This window comes from Ciconia boyciana, chromosome 1 (genome assembly GCF_034638445.1).
Source record: "Ciconia boyciana chromosome 1, ASM3463844v1, whole genome shotgun sequence".
NCBI lineage: Eukaryota > Metazoa > Chordata > Aves > Ciconiiformes > Ciconiidae > Ciconia > Ciconia boyciana.
In genome coordinates this window covers 152,624,498-152,642,213 of record NC_132934.1, presented here as the reverse complement: position 1 = coordinate 152,642,213, position 17,716 = coordinate 152,624,498, and the positions used below count along the sequence as shown (strand labels likewise).

The window sequence follows — 17,716 nt, the reverse complement described above, 5'->3', positions numbered from 1 at the left end:
TGATATTTAAATACAGATAGTATTAACACTGTGATTTGGTAAGGAGGAGGGTTCCATAAAAGGACAGCCGAGGTTCTAGCACATTATGCTTAGTAGTTTTGCTTATAATGTATGTACTTGTAGGAGGGAAAAAGGAAAAATATGTATTTTTGAAAGCTCAACTTTGTTTTCCTGCTTTTGTGACCATCTGTTATGTTAAAAGATGTAAGTGCATCCTAACAATTTATTCTATGCAGAAAGTATTTCTTTTAGGCTTTCTATGCAACTGTAGAGAATCTTCTCAGGATAATTCTAGTTTATAGCTTCTCAAGACTTGTCATTGTGGGACAGTCATCTGTTTCCTTTATTTCATTAGTAGCTATATTTATACCATACTGAGTAGCTATTAGTCCCATGTCATCCAACAGTACATTATGGAAACAGTAAACTAAGCTGTGACTGCTGCCTAAGCCATGGTTGGGGTGGAGGAAACGGAGGAACACAATTTTCTATTAAAATCTTGAGCTCTGCTTTGCATTGTATTGGAAGATCTTTCCTCCACTTAGCTAGCAAGAAGCATAGTTTAACAGGGATGATTCTTTTCCAGTTTTTCTTTTAAACCAATAAAATAATCAAAAGGTGACACTTCAGCTACATTTGGCAACAGTTACCTAACAATGGTAGATGGTTTGCTTGGACCTTTGGTAATAAGTGGTGGCAACTCTACAAACACCTCTCTTCAGCTTTGGAAGTAGTCATTAACAAAGGCACAGTCACCTCAAACATGCAAGCCTCAAACAACTTTCAGTTCCAGGGTGTTTTCATTCTGTGAGAGTGTCCATGAGCTATGATTTGGTTTCATCTACTTTAGTCCAGAGCAGCTAAGTTTAATTACCTCTGAAGGAAAATTTGTTTTATTGCCTTAGTTTACTTCAGCTCATCTACTATTAAGCAAGAAGACAGTTACAACCTGCCAGAATACAACCGCCACAAGAGTTTCAATTTGTTGTAGAACACACTTAATAACCTCCATGAAGGTGACTTACAGCAGTTAAGTTATAGTAAATGTCATTACCAGAATCACTTGCTAGTCTTCTCCTCACTGGCTTTCTGCTCCTTCATTGAAGAGCTTAGCTTAGGCATTTCATATCTGGGCTTTATTCAGTACCATTCCATCCCCATCAGCATCCCCAACCAAGCCTCCTCAGTCAGGAATACCACAAACTTACAGAATAAAGTTCTTGCTCCCCAATGCGGTATGGGGGACAAGACTTGATACAGTGAATTTACTTTTTCCCTTCAGAACTTCACAGGGGGTGCATTTTGTTCTGTTCAGGTTCCTGCTTAACACAGATGTTAGCAAGTCAGTTACATACATCTGTTACCAAAACAGATGAAGTGCTGGGGGGGGGGGGGGGGGAACACAAACCACAAACATGTGATTTGTGATTTAAGTAGAGGATAAATAATTGTGTACTTGTCACCTGAAGGGCATATGATATTAACTATTCTCTCAGTGCAGTGTTAAATGACTTGGTGTGGCACATTTCCTGTTTTTTAACTGATCTATGTGTTCAAGATCACAGCCTGGAAGCCTGCACTGTTCATTACACACCTAGGAAAATACCAGCTCAGGGCTTATCATGGAGATGGTTTTCTTCACTAAATCTGCTCAATTATTAAAGGATGAGAAAAGCCTTCCGTCCCACTGTACTGGAGCAGCTTGCCTCATTCAACATTTCTAAAAAGCTGAAAACTAAATATCAAAACAATCATTAAAGAACATATATTTACATTTGCCTTATTTAGCAGCACTACTATCCTAATATTCCTTCTATTGCATCCAGCCAGAGGTATCCATTACTACTGGAGGGGTACTAATTGACAGTTTTTCAAGTTAACCCCATCTCCTCAATGTTTCTCTCATTGTAACAACTAGATGAAAATAGCTATCCTATGTATTATACAAACACATACATATTCCATCAAATTGGCCTACTACTCCTATTTGATCATTTGGAAACAAACAGATCTAATTTTAAGTGGAATTTACCATTACTTTCAGTAGTACATTTCCTACTCAAAGCATCTCAACATACTATATAAATCAGTATATAAACTCTAGCCAGTAATAGTCAAGAGACACAATATCAATTAAACAATAACTTAAGACTAGTTTATTTCCACAGTAACTGTATATTTGCTACATTTTATCTAAAAAGGACAAATCATATTTCAGATCCACTAAGCTCTGCATTTTCTTCATTATATTTGCATTTCAACCGGGATCCAAGACTTCCGAGACACAGTTGTTCAAGAGTTGTATCTGTTTAGCTAGCAAAATCCTACATGACGTAGCAAATTATGATTAGGAAAATGCAAATGTAATAAACAAACATGCAAACTCAAAGATATCTTTATCGGCACAATCCTCTCATCCTGTATGCCAAAATACTACAGCATGTTCCAAAACATATCTGCTACACATGCGTTCCAGTTTCTGAATTTATTTGGTTCTCCTCGGAAGTTTCTGTCAGAAGTTGCAGGGGGTTCTTGTTTTTCATTTTCTGGCCCCCACTCCTTCCGCTTTTAGTGGCTTGAGCATTCTCATCTGTCACATATTGAGTTGCATTTCGGATGTTAAAGAACTTACCATCACAAACTAGTACTTCATATTTGAATAAATAAAAGCATACCTACTCTGAGCTGCAGTCACCCTGGAAATCAATATTATAACATCAAGAGAAATTTCTGGCAATACTAAGTACTAAATTTCTGAAATCACTAAACAGTGATTCAAAAGGAACTCTGCTAGCCAACCATATTCAAAAAATAGCTACTTGCCAAATTCTCACCATTTTGACACACATGCACTGTTCTCTCTCTGTCTCGAAACACCCTCAAAAACAGCCAAACAAACAATGCAAACAGATGTCTTAAACATACCAGATCACACAGGAAACACAGGCAAATTCACAAGCTCAGTAACATCTGAACTTAAAGTTAGTCTCCCTGGATGGAAGACACAACCCCCAACTCCCTTCTCTGAGAAAGTTCATTGCTGGATGAGCACGGGTAACCACATTTTCTTCAGAAGTGTCTCATGATGACATAATATAACAAGCGATCTCTGTAATGCAAACAAAGGACCCCTATTTGCAGAATATGGTGGTTCAGTGGAAAAGAGCTTATTCTAGCACTACTCTGACCAAACTTTTTCAGTAGGGACCTGTTCCAAACCTCCCTTGCTCAAGCCTCTTCAAGAAAAGGTCTCTTAAGACTGAGCTGAAGATACACATAGAGCAGCTTTTCCTTTTAAATATTACAGACTTAGTTCCAATGAAAGAGTTCCCTTTCTCAAAAAAAACTCCACAGCTTAGTTTTGCTGCTGCTGACTTCTGTTCAATAGAAACTGCTGAAAATATCCACATGCAGTTACTCCAGAGCACTGTTCTCTTTCCAGAGCATTTTCCTATTACAAACAGAACTTATAGAGTTAGTATCAAAGTGACAGTAATTCTGGATTTTTTTCTTCTCTCCATTGCTATTTATCACACTTCCACATCTTTGAAATGCTCTTCAAAATATGCCTGTGATAAGGAGGGAGGGGAATGGGGGAAACTCAGACTACAACAGCTAATACACACTGTAAAACCTCAATGTAGACAGGTAACACTGGAGTTTTTACTTCTAGTGCTACATCAGTATAGTAACACACTAGTCTGCCTACCTATGGATTCTGCAATGCATACAAAAGTCAACATTGCCATTTCCTGAAGAGGTAATGAACAATAGAAACCTGATCAATCATTCAAGCATCCAAACAAAAGTATCTTTATATCTTCTGCAAGTCCTTCTTTTCATAAACTGCTCCCAGTACCTTTAAGACAAGATTACTCTAGCAGTTCCTGAAGAATTCCCCTTCAATATCAGAGCTTGATTATTAAAACAGGAACTTAGGAAACATGGAGAAAAGAAAACAATTTGCACTTCTCTATCTGCAATTTCATGGGTCTGTCTTGTATCAAGTGTTCAGAGACCCTTGTTCCAAGAGAGGGAGTAAAGCCCTGAGCAAGAAAAATCCCAGTCCATGGCCTGTTCATGGGTCACTGCAGCTGCAGAAAACTGGTGACACACAGGAGATCAGATGAGGCAATTTCAACAGTGAAAAACTCATAAGTTAAAAAAAAGGAGAGATTATTTTCACATTACAAGGGGAAACTAGAGATGAGAGAGACCAAAAAGCTTTCCAAAAGCTCACTCAAAAATCAGAAACTGACCCCCTCCTCCCCAGGATGCTAGATTGCTAGATGCTGTACACATGAGCTCAGTTAGGGAGAAAAAGAATGATGACCCGGTTTCCTAGCTCACATGTAAAATGTAAAACAATAATTAAAGAAAAAGCTAATGATTTCATGATAAACTAGTGTAACATAAAGATACATATGAAGAGATCTGCACCACCACCCCATGCACTTTAACATAATGCATTTTACAGCATTATACAAACTGTTGCTCAACATCAGACAACTTCCTCACTACAAGCTCTGTCAAGACATACAGACCTCATTGCTAGCTATAGTCATGTTATAATGGCATTAGAAAAATGGCAGTCATACACGACATTTCAAAAGTAAGAAATGAAAAACTGAAGAAAAGCCAAACAGTTAAAATGACTTAAAGTGGAAACTGTTCCCCTCAATAACAACTGGGCTTTTACAAGATTTTTATCCCTGAAGAGATAAATGGAGTGTCATGCAATTTGCTGCAGGTGAAATGCATAGCAAATAATATCTGGAAGAGCAGAGGTCTTGCCCATGTCAAACAGGCACTGGAAGTCTTACAGAGCTATTCTATAGGCAACAGCTTGCTCTGATACCCTCTACAAAATTCTGTCATCATCGTACTGTGGATACCTATGACCAGTAGCTATTACTCTGCATGTCATTAAGGTAGTCATAGTTTAACAACACTGCATGCAGGTAAGTGTAATGAGCCCTGGAAAACTGCAAGACTAAAGGCCTTGTATTTAGGAAGAAAAAAAAATGCAGTAACAAATGATGTTGCCAACATTTAAACAATGCTTTATTGCCTATTTCAGTTAAACTGCAATCTGCATTTACTATCATAACAGACAGCATTTATCTCCCAGCCTTTATAATATGTAATACTGAAGGCATTTCTGTCACTTGACAAAAAAGGACAATACTGAGCAGTACTTACCACTGTCACTGTCAGTCCTATCAAGACCTCAACTCATAAGACTACATATGATCTAACAGTTAAAATCCAAGACAAGTAAGCTATAAAGAAAATAATAATTTATGAACACATACCTATGATGGAATCCCTTCGAAAAACATCTCTGTCAAAAATATAAAATGACAGATGGCGAAAGGTCCGAGGAATTTCACAGTAAAAGTCTTCTCCATAGAAGGGGCTGGGTTAAAAAAAAACAACAACAAAAACACACATACACAAACACACACACACACACACACACAAAAGAAAAAAAAGAAATTAGTGTTGGTATTCTGGAGGAGCCAGTGTGTTTATACTTCACACCCAGAACATCACTCTGGACTGTGACAGTCTTTCCCGCCCATGAATGTGCACCCTTAAGCACTGTTCCACTTTGACTCTTCCCAACTATCTTAAATGCCCACAGAACAAGATTTCTTGATGTGCAAAAAAGAACGGACACTTCTTTTTATCTGGAGAACAAGTGTCCCTAAACAATGAGGGCAGAGAACACATTATTTGTTAACATACAGTGCCTTGAAGGGTGGAGAGAGGCCCCTGCTGCCACACTATGCTTACAATAGACCATTCCGACAGAGATCACAAAAGCATACACATGAACAGGGTGAGCAAAATACAGCGTGGTTCATGGCATATATATGTATCATTTATTTATTTTTAAAAGGATTTCATTTATTTAAAATAAAATGCCTACAGCCATTGCCTCTTTCCTCATCCCCTGCAAAGTTTCTTATTTAAAGTCAGATTCAATCAACTGATGGTAACCAAGCCTTGGAGCTGGCACGATGCTTGTTACCTGATAGTGCTGCGTATCTGTCTATTTTTGCTTACTGGAATTGTATAGAATAAGTTCTTTTACTAAGACCAGATTTAAAAAAAATAAATACTATCTCAGCATGAAAAGCTCTTTGGAGACTTAAAGGGCTTTCTTTGGATCCTACCAATTTAGGGGGGAGAGAGGAAAAAAAAAACAAACCAAACCTCAGACACCTAATAGCAACCCTTTCAGTTTCTCTATCCAATTATATGTTTAAGGATTTACTCCTAAGCATATATCAACATTATTTATTCATTGACAGGTCTACCATTTTACACAGATTTTTCATTCCAAGTCACTCATGCTTCAGTAGACCTAAATGGGTGGATGCAATTTGAGTCATATGGACAAATACAGCAAGCACTGCAGATGTAGACTTAAAAATAAATCTAATTCCAACAGGCCAAAAGCCAGCAGGTTTTTTTCTTCCCCTTTTAAACATAGACCTCCTTATTGTCTTGGCTAAGCACAAAAATGTGAGAAAGAATCATGCTGTAGCTTTAATCATTATCAAAGGCTTTTTATGTTAGAAAATTAGATATCCAAAAATCATTAATAGTTCCTTGCGTTAACTTTCAATTTTTCAACATTTTGTCAGGTGAGGTCATTCCCTTGGCTTCTTTCAGGATATTTTACATCACCATATACTTTTGCTTGCATTTGTGCCTACGGTAAAAATTCACTCCCCCAGAATTGCCACATTCCCTCAAGAGCTAGCTGACAAATCTCACTCAGAACACACAGGCACTGCATATTAGCTAAGCACTCTGTGTTTGAAGGGAATATGCCACATTAATTTCATGAAGTCCAGAGACATCACCCAATACTCAGTAAGAACATTATTTAAGTCACTACTCCACCAGCCACGTGGAAGAACACATATTGGATAAACAATGAAGCCCAACACATACTCTCAGGTTAAATTACCACCACTGAAACGGCTTCCCATTCCTTGAAATAAACACATCCAGCCGTAAGTTATGGCAACCAATGTGAGCCCCACTCAGTCATCCCTACTGTGAAGGCAGGGGAGAAAATCTAAAAGCTGGAAATGGCAGCTGGTTTGGCTGTTTGTCCCAACTACCCACCCCCTCTGATTCAGCACACTCAGTTATGTCCTCTTTACCCATTCTACTCCGAAAGGTTTTATTTGGAATCAAGAATTCAGTAGCCACCACTTCAGGCACCAAATACCCCAGTTCTTTGGTACAAGCAGCTTCTACCAAACTGGGAACTATCTAACTGTCCCAGCAGCCATGCTTCTGCTGGCAGCCCCGAGGGCCTCATTCTGTGCACACCACTTGGTGCAAGTTTTCATGCACAGGCTCAACCCAAGGGGGCTACACAAATGCACAAACATTGCCCTAATATCTAGTGCATTACACATGCAAAACACTTGCATCATTCCAAGCTCTAATACTCTGTTCAGCCATAAAATTGTCCTTTCTGCTGGAAGAACACGACAGAAGAATTTACTCACTTATGACCTTAGAATGAAATTATACTTAATGAACTGTGGATTACATACCTAATTCTCTATTAAGAATATTAGGGAAGCTTCAGTATATTGGAAGTCTAAAGGCAATGTAAATACAAGTGAGACTTATACTGAGCATACTTTCATTCAGCTCAGCTGATTCTGGGGGAAAGAGCAGGGAAGAGACAACAACTGGGGCCTTTGGCAAGTCCCCTATTAATGTTTGTCACTGGTGGTGGTCAGCGGCAGAACATAACTAAGACCACAGCAAAACAAACATGAGATTCAGAAAAGCAGAGTGGACAACAGGAAGCTTCTAGTCCAATATGTGGTATCAGAAAGAGACTGATTAACAGAAGAAATGCTATGAAGGCTGACTTAGCCATGCAGGGACCACACCTGGTCACTACTTTTAGGCATAAGGCTTATTAGTCTGAGCAGCACCTACTGGCTGGTACTCTTCACAGATACTTTATTTGCAGCCACCATCAAGAAAAGAGAAGCTTTGTCCTGCTCTTGGCTTTCCCCCTCCGAGATCTTGTACCCCTTGTAGATTCACAACCTCTCATCACTCAGGTAACACCCCTGAGGTGCACTGCGTTCTTAATTAATATAAGTAAGCAGATTTTCAACACAAGTGCACTCACTCTGCATCAGATAGTTAGCCAGCACAGTTTGAACTGTAAGGATATGCTTCAAGATAAATCCGATATCCCCCTGCCCCAATCTTGTGTAGCTCTGCAGAAACAGTATCTTTGAAGGAATCAAAAGTAACCACATAAATGCTTCCACTTAAGTATGTGCTTTTCCTCCATGTATCTCTTCAGAACAGTACTCGCTTTGTCTCCCACCCAGACCTGAAGAGCAAGAGGTCGCAGCAGTCAAACCCCATGATTTATATCCCAAGCTAACTTACTTTGAGCGTGAGCCCCAAGGGTCCAGAATGGTTTTTCCAAAAGAACAGCTAAATCCCTCCCTCAGTGTCCCCTCTCTCCCAAAAGCCAGAATTAGCCTGATGGGGCTTCAGTGAGTACTTTTATTTTGACATAGCAATTAATAAAAAGCAGTGGCATCTGCCTACACAGCCCTCAGGAGTCTGACAAGATCCTCCAAAACAAATACTAGAACTAGCTTGGCTGAAAACTCGGGAATCTTTCAGAACCAAGTGAGTTCAGATTCAACTTCCAGGTTTTGAGTTAAGCTTTCCTTGTAGATTAACCAACCCTACGCTCAGGAGAAATTTTAATCATTCAAAGAGGAGGAGAAATAATGAGTGCCCCCTCCCCCAGTCTTGCAGCATAGGCTACAGATCAGTATGGTCACAACTGAAGGGCATGAACAACACCAGTGCTGTCGTTGTTTCAGCTTCTTCTGGACTTCGAACAAGTGACAGGATAACTGCTGAGAGCAGGATCTTCCAAGGACAGAAACAGTGGACAGTGGACCTCCACTGTAAATGCAATTCAGCTCCTTCCAAGCTGAATATAAAAGCGTTTTCAAACCCAGCTTCTTCAATAAAGACTACTAAATTCAGAACAGTTTTACTAATTTATTTTTAGTTTTGCTGTCACAGTGACGAGACGCGTAGCAGTGCAGGTATCAACTACTATTTAATTATGAAATGGGGATTGTTCCTAAGTCACTGTCTCTTGTTTTCCTGACGGGATTAGAAACTACAGAGAAAGCCCTGTACCAATTTTTAAATCCTTACTCCAAGCTTTCAGGCTTTCAAGGGTCTGACTCTGTAACCTTCTACTCCACATACCCTCACTTCACACCCCTTTCTCATCTCTTCTCCAGCACATACCCATTACCTTGCTATGCTCTGAAGGAGGGAACCTCTACCTCAGCAGTCCTCTTCTCAGGAAGTGTGGGGCTCTCTTACTGCACAGCTTTTATACAGCCCCTACCACTGACACATACACTAATTGATCCCTCCTTAGGACACTTTCCCTAGGATGCTTCCACAGCTCTCATGACAGAAGAGACACACACACACACACAAAAAAGTCAAGTAAAAGCATAAAGAATAGTGCAATGGATTTGAATCTTCAGGCATACTTTCCCCTCACCAAAAACTTCCTTGTTCTGAATGCTCACGGGAGCAGGAATACCAGGAAATCAAAACCAAAAAGTTCCCTCTAGGTATTGTCTCACTCATAGCTATCCAGCTTAGAACCCTTCCCATTTCAAGGTATCTATTTTTTAATCTCTTCTAATGTGTGTTTTGGCAATGGATATTTTCAGGAGGAGACAGGGAAGAAGAGAAACAAAATTACTGTGTAGATCAAGTGGAATGAAAGCAAATAAGGAAGAGAATCCTCATCTCAAACATGATGAATGGGAACTTCTTCCTCTAGAAAAGGTTCAAAATTTGTTCACTTTCACATTTTACTAAACTCCAGAGGCATACTTGCAACTTTAATTCCATACCTTCAGATATCTACTGAAATCATCGCAAATAATATTAACAGAAAGGAAGAGACCATAAAACAAATCTCAGTGTAGAAACTTTTCTTTAGTTTCAGGCTGTGTTGCAAAACCTCGTGTTTGTTTCTCAATACTTAGGATTCGCTAAAGCAGTTTTGTTTTGGCACCAGTACTTCAGTGGATGAAGTGAAAGAGTTGCATGATGAATAATAATGAAACCCCTCAAACCAGAATTCTTTGTGTATGGATTTTTTTTTTTAAACTGCTTTTGTGTTTGAAAGTAGGGACTATTAACATGCCACAGACAACTCCACATCCTCTGACTATTTTAAAACATTTAGAAATACTGGATTCATCCTGCTGCATGAACTGAAGACCAGAGTTCACATCGCCATGTGAGCAGGAAGCAAAATCAGTCTGTACAAAGGAGTACACTTGTTTGTTTCTACTACTAAGCTTTTTCTACTACTTGGCTAATACGTTTTATACTATGCTTTGCAGTCCATGTAAAGGGAGTGGGGCAGGGAAGAGAAGGTTTATTCAAAGCAGATACAGCAAGCCAAATAAAATCTGAATACACTTCAGCAGACACAGAGCTACAAGACGACAGGCGAGTAAGAAAGGCTCTGTAAGAGCCGAAGTCAGCAGATGTCATGGTAGCTTCCTTACACAATTTATTAAAAACACCTAGTGTTATATTTGAAGCACAGATTTGGCAGAGGACACGCATCAGGAAATATATGGCACAGAAGGCAACATCTAAATCCAAACATACCACTTATGCCCACTGTTAGAGCGCAGGCTGTAGTCTTCCAGACATCCACCAAGCCTAAGCAAATTTCTCCTTGTGTCACTGTGCAGAGACACCCAAATGGACAGTGCTGTGTTATAGCCACAACCACCCCTACTATGTAGAGAAAAAATAAAGCAGTGTGCACTTTCTCAACCCTATGCTCAGAAGAGAGAGACAGACACACGAGCTATAGTTATCAACCTCACTTGACAGTTGCTGGTTTGGCTCAATAAGGCTTACAGGGATTATAACAACTTTAAGCAGCAGCCATTTGGCCCCTAGTCACCTCCCAAAATATTCTGTAAGATGACACACACAAACAACAGAAGTCACATTACAGCTGCATTTACTTTTTTTTTTTAATCACTCAAAGCAGCCTACAACACCAACAATTGTTACTCACATGGGTGGCTCTTCGTGTGGATAAACGCTCTCATTCATAAACCCTGCCTTGGGTCTCAAGGCTCACTTCATTCTCCTCCTTCCATTAAGTCTTGCTTCACTTCCTGGCACCCTTCCCAGCTGTACTACTTCCCTACACAACCATACAGTCCTTGCCTTCAATAATATCCCTGACCAGGCTGAAGTTGTACCCATACCCATCTTACCCCTTTCCCTTAAAGGCTTGGGGTGTTTCAGAATTCAAGTCACGGATATTAGGAATTCGAGCCATGGTTAGATGTAGTCGAGTGCAGAAGACGGCAGGCCCTGGGGCAGACAGCACACTGAGGAGTGAGCTGGGAGCATGCAGGAGAGAAGCTGCAGAACATGCTACAGCATCCAGCTCCAGTCCTCTTTACTTAAGGCCTCTGGGCTGGGGAAAGCTGTTATTTCAAGGAGGTGAGCTGGCAACATAAGAATATGGAAGTAGCTAATGGAACAAACTCAGATACAACAGCTCATTGTGGCGATGCTCCAACTAAGGGAAAAAACTTTGTGTTTAAAATTTGAGAAGTGGCCTGCATCCAAGATGTTATCAGAACACAAGAGAAGTTTAGCTATGCAGCCATGAACTCCAAACATAGGAAAATAAAGGGTTTAAGCAAGCCTAGAATTAAAAAATAACATTAAATATGGTAGTAGAATTACTTAGAGAAAGTTCTGAGCTACTGACTGAATTTGTTACCTGATCTAATACTAAAACAAAGACACAGTAACCTCTTGTTAAGGAGAACACAGCCTTAACTATGAATTTACAGCACATTTCACTATACACTCACAAGCACACTGCAGACTTGCAGTGCTCACTGTTACCTTCACTGGAGACTAGCAAAAAAAAGGACTGGGGGTGGGGAAACTGCCTCTGGCTTCATTTGCTGTTTCATTCAGGCTTTGATCACTATGTTTAGCACGTGAAAAATTCCTCAGTGAAATAGTGGAGAACTAAATAATCACAGACTCAAGACGCTTGGCTCATCTCTCTAAAGCACACTCTGTCAGCCATTTGATTCTTAATGTACGACAGTTTTTGCCTTTATCCATATCCTTGAAACAAATTTAGAGATGTCACATTCCTTCCATTCTTCACCTATGATTTGAGAAGCTGCCTTGATTTCCTGTTGCAGCTGACACTGCCCTTTAAGTGAATGGAAACATTTGATGCAAACAGCAAAGGCAAAGTCAGTCTTAACGCCAACAAGCCAAGAAAGTTTATCCTCAGGCAAGATCCGTAGCTAGGAACAAGTCCTGGATGGTGGAGCCTGAAGTTTGAAGCTACTCATGGGGGAAGCTAAGTAGTTGGTTCAGCAAAGGAAATTAATAGGCAAAATTCTTGCCAGGCTGTCTACTTGCAGCTCAGAACTAAAGAAAAGTTGTAGATCCGTGCATTTAAAAAAAAACAGTAATTATCACATGTTCCTTAGGACATAAAATACATGAGTCCCTTCACATACATCTTTGCTAGGTTATATGGAATGGATCCAATTCTATTCAGTGCCTTTGTGGATGACGGTAATATAAATATTGAACAACAAATACAAAACAGAGAAGCGTATTAAATCCTGGCTCTGACCAACCTCTCCCTCATATCTTATGACTTGCATGTGACCACCTTAGAATTTACTAAAAGCTTGTGCCAAGGAGTTTATGAAAATAGTGCTGCTTTAAGAGTTCAAGATTCTCTTCCTGGGAACCTGGAGAGCTTGCTCTGACCAACCCACGCATTCACTGTGCTTGTCCAAAGATCCCTAGAGAAGTCGGATGACTCTGAACTGCCCCACATAAACAGTACTTTCACATTGCTCTGTGGTTTCATAGAAAGGCCTGCCCATGTTGTAACCCTTGACTTGTTTCAGCCATACGCTACCCAGTTATCCTCACAGCAGCCCTCAAAATCTTCCAGCACAAGGCAGCAGTGCCACCATCCAGTCTAACAGAGGCTGGATGGCAGGAATGATTTAAGTTCCTCATCATAATTTATGAGTCCCACCTGAGTGCTAAACAGAGGAGTTAAGGTTCACCATGCTGGCTGCTCAGTTTTTGAGGCTCACAGAGATTCTCTTCAGAGCACTGGTAAGGGCACCAGACTGGGCAACAGGATGTGCTAATTCAGTTCTTAGAGTTCTGAATGATTCCTGCTTTGTTGATTTAAGGAGTTACTACTCTCAGCTGTCTTCTCATGCCTCTGCCACAGCCTAATAAAATAAAAATCTGCTGCAGAAGATTAGGACAGAACTCAGGGAAGCAACTTCTTACACTGTCCCAGTATAAAACACAGGAGATCATGAGTCAGAGTCTGAAGGCTCTGCCACAGATATCCCAAGCAAGCCAGAATTGGACATTCATCCAAGTCCCTCTGGGAAGGAGAGATAACCGCTTCCTTCTCCTATCTGCAGTTCTATTTAGGCTTTACATCAGGAGAAGGCCTGCTTGGAAAAATATATATTTCTGCAGTGCTTAGTAGAAGCTTAATGAAGCTCAACTGAGTGAGAAGAAAAAAGAAAAACAAAAGAAAAGAAAAGAAAAAGGCACAAGCACTCCTTGAATCCCCAAGTACACAAGACAGTGTTTCAGTGTGACTTTAATTATAAGCCTTTTCATACAGACAAAAAATTCTTTTTATGCAGATATGCTGGAAAAGATAGGCTTCTCCAGGACAAATCTGAATGAGAAGACATCATTTCAGAGTCAGTAGCGCTAGGGCTGTGTATGAAACACCTTTCAATTCAGACATTCACACAAAGCATCTTATTTTTCAGAGACTACATGAAAATAATTTTTTGAGCTTACTGGAAGATGGGGGAGTTACCAGTATGAGTGAAAACACAGGCAATTCTTAAAACCTTCTTTACAGCAAGCCAGCCCTGTGTCAGCCATGAAGTGATAGGAAATAGAAAATAAGCATGAACAACAGAGTAGAGCCAATGTTCTCCCCTTCAAGCTATAGTCAAAGGCTGTGTCACCCACTTCAATGCTAGCCACGCAGATGTTCGGGCAGGATTCGACTATTTTAGTCATGCGTTGGCCCAGCTTTACATCCCTGCTCCCATCTAACATTGCATATCGCAGCAGCGATACCTCAGAAAAAGGGACCCAACGCATGCTTCACTCTTACATTGGCAAGTGCCTGGCAAAGAAGCACCATACAGGAGAGCAGGTATTTCTCTGCTGCATACAAATTACATGGGCCTTAGGGCACATAAGCCTCGCCTGCCCAATAATTCACCATTACTCAATGGGTTGAATCAATTTACAAACAAGCATTAAAGAATGTAACAGCATGACTGGCTCCTCAGCTATGTGCTCATCTCAGAGTCTTACAAAAAAACAATAGGCAACTGCAGTACGGCCTGAAATCATTTGAAAAACATCTTCCTTTGGAAGTCTATGCACTTGTTTTTATGACTGTGTTTACATCTATTAAAGATTAAGTAGCTGTTTGACCATGCCTCACTAAGTAACAGCAATTCCTATTCACAGATTGGGCAGACATCCCAGTTTTACCATTCATGTATTTGGGATTTTTGTATGCTTGTCTTTTATGCAACAGAAAAACAAGGACAGAGAAAACACCTGTATGGATAAATGCAAAAATCAGTTGATATCAATGTCTAAGTGGATATTCAGGGACTGTGAAGAAGCAAGTTTTTTCAAAAATAGTATTTGCAAATAGAAGCTCACAGAGGGAGAAGGCAGACTACCACTGAAGACAGGAATTCACTGGGAGAAGAAATAGCAACCGAGGAGATCATCTTTAGTCAACCCTTAGATCAAAAAAAATAGGACTGTAAAGGGATTTTGGGAGGTCATCTAGTCCACCACTGTTCTAAAGTAGGAAGATCTGTATTTTGGTCAGGACCGATTATATAGAACCTATTAAAAGCCTTCAGCAATAAATATGGAAAAACCAAGGCAACCTACTCCAGTGCTTCAGCATCTTTAACAACAGGAAGATTTTTCTTCACAATAAAACTTAAACTAAACTTTCTTCCCCACTGCAATTTAAGTCCATTATTACTTGCAATATCCATACTGGACATACAGAGCAATTCCCGCCCTCTTAATTTTTTTTGGGGGGTGTTGTTTGGGGGTTTTTTTGTTTTGTTTTTTAATATATTTACATAGCTATATCTACTCTCATCCCTCTTCTCTAGGCTAAACAATTCCAGTCTTTTAACCTTTCCTCACCGGTTATGTTTTCCAGACCTCTGATCATTATGTTGCTCTCCTCTGAATTCACCTCAATTAATGAAAAGAACTTAGCTCCACAGGAAGCCAGAAACCTTCCAATTCTGCACAGCCTCAATGCACCTCTTTAGCTTTATAATGGTATCTAAAGACAGATGGAATTTTTCCCACTGAAGGAATTACACTTGCTGCTTATTCCTACTACTAAGAGTTTATTTTCTCAATAGAAAAATACGTGGATTAGTTCAAGGAAATTACATCAACTATCCTCATACATCCCCACTGCCCACCTTCCAATTCCCCACAAAGCACTAATGATCATCCAGCAAAAAAAAACCCCACTGGGCAACTTCTAGTTGTGAGCAGGAGGGCTACAGTTGGTTGACCCAGGAATGAATTTAAATGAGTTAAAGTCATTTTTAGAGAAATAACTGTTTCAGGGACAACTCGTTTAGGGACACTGCATGTCAGTTATTGTAAAAAAAAAAAGTGCATACAGATCAGTCTTTGCTTTTTCACCTTTTTTTTTTTTTTTAAAATATAGTACACTACAAACAGGAAAGTGTTACCATCATCATCCAAAAACACTCTAATTATGTTTAGCCAATCTAAATGCCTCAAGAAACAAAAGTCTCCATTATGGACCCCAGTACAGCATATCATAATATAAGAAATAAAGACTTACAGATGACAAAAAATTATGTGAGAGAACAATTAAAGTGACTTAAGGGAATAAATCCCACTTCAAGCTACTCAGATTCACATTCTTAAATGCGCTAGGTACTTCTGAGGGGCTGGGGGTGGGGTCTAGAGCTATTTCCCAAAGTAAATTATTTGCAATAACAAGACAAATAGCAAATTCCTAACTGTATTACTCAACTCTCACTCTTTTCCCACTTTATATCTTAAGATAAAAGTTATGAACTTGACTGTTCCTTGCTGCTACTTTTCCCTCAACTCCAAAAAAAAGCCATGCTTCCCAGATTACACATATACGCCCAGCCTTGTTCCTTATATTTTTTTGATGTTTGGGGATTTCCAGAAGAAAGCATTTTAACTTTTGCTACATGCTTCTCATTCTGTTTCATTCTACATTTGGCTTCTATAATCTCACAGGAAGTGTCCAAGATAATCAGGCAGGCATCTTATGTTCAAACCTCTTTCAGGTGAAGCCTCATGACAGGAAAAAAAAATATCCCTAACTAGGGACTTAGGGTAGCTAGACCAATGAAAAATTCTAAGCATAGACAGATGTGAAATGGTGTTCAGTGCTGCCTCCTAAGTTGAGATCTAAAAAACTTAGGGAAGTTCAAAACAAATATTGCAGAAAGAAAGGAGCACTGGCTGTACATTCTTAGAAAACATTTAATACTGCTTGCCTTGGTGAAGACATTTTCCCGTATGCACATATAGGAATAATGACATTAATAGTTCTATCACTAGTGTTCTTAAAACTGGAAGAAGGATCATATTCATCCTCCCTCCTCCCCCCAAAAAAGTATCTTTAGAACATTAAACAAACATAGTAAGCAGAGAATGAGAAGAGTTAACAGAACATATATACATGTATTTGTTACCATAATGACTTCTCCACTATTTTGGTCCTGAAAACCTCCTCCTGGTCCAGGTTTACAGTACAGTAGCAATCCCTCATCTTGTTTGGCCCCGGATACGTCGGAAGATTTTTGGCTTCGCCTAAAGACAAGACAGAAAAAACCCAGAAGGATTACATATTAAAATGTTATCCATAAATTAGTCATCTGTCAACTAATGCAGTGTCAGCAACACGGCTGAAGTATTACATTGTATTTTTCTTGTTGTTAAGTCTCTATTAAACTTAGCAGCAGTATTCTGTTTCCAAGGCAGCAGCTCCTGACCGTCACTAAGCTTAGAGCTCAGCAGTATCCAGCAACAACTCAGTTTGTTGCGTCCAATTTATGTGCATGTATTTGGGTGCATACTGCTTCTTTCCAAATTTGTGTTTAGGTTTTGATCAGTCCTCCCCATAAGATACCAGGAACACAATACAACGTGGTAATAAAGCTTTCTGATCCAGCCCACTGATTTTTTCCTAAAGGCATTACCAGAACACAGCAAATGAGGACTGACCTCCAGCTCCACCACTCCTCACAGACCTGGAGATGGAAAACAGTCATTCTAGTTACAGCCAACAGCCTTACACCACATGTTGGACTTCAAAGCGCTTTGATGAGGTAATTAGCACTTGTGAAGCTGTCTAAGGTCCTCCCACAAAGGTACCATGCAAGTCGTGAATATTCTTCGTAATAAACATTTTTTTCAAAACTGCAACAAGAAACATGTATGTATCCTA

At 39.7% G+C, this 17,716-nt stretch overlaps 1 protein-coding gene across 3 annotated transcripts in view; it reads right to left on the bottom strand.

Annotated features, from left to right (window-relative positions):
• RASA3 (RAS p21 protein activator 3) overlaps window positions 1-17,716 on the bottom strand; it is a 131,223-nt gene that overhangs the window by 75,068 nt on the left and 38,439 nt on the right. For all 3 annotated transcript variants that reach the window (XM_072849823.1, XM_072849822.1, XM_072849824.1), the window contains 2 exons: window positions 16,962-17,079; window positions 5,316-5,419 (listed from right to left, as the gene is read on the bottom strand). In XM_072849823.1, the coding sequence (XP_072705924.1) occupies window positions 5,316-5,419; window positions 16,962-17,038 (181 nt within the window). In that variant the 5' untranslated portion in view covers window positions 17,039-17,079. The remainder of the gene's footprint in view (window positions 1-5,315; window positions 5,420-16,961; window positions 17,080-17,716) is intronic.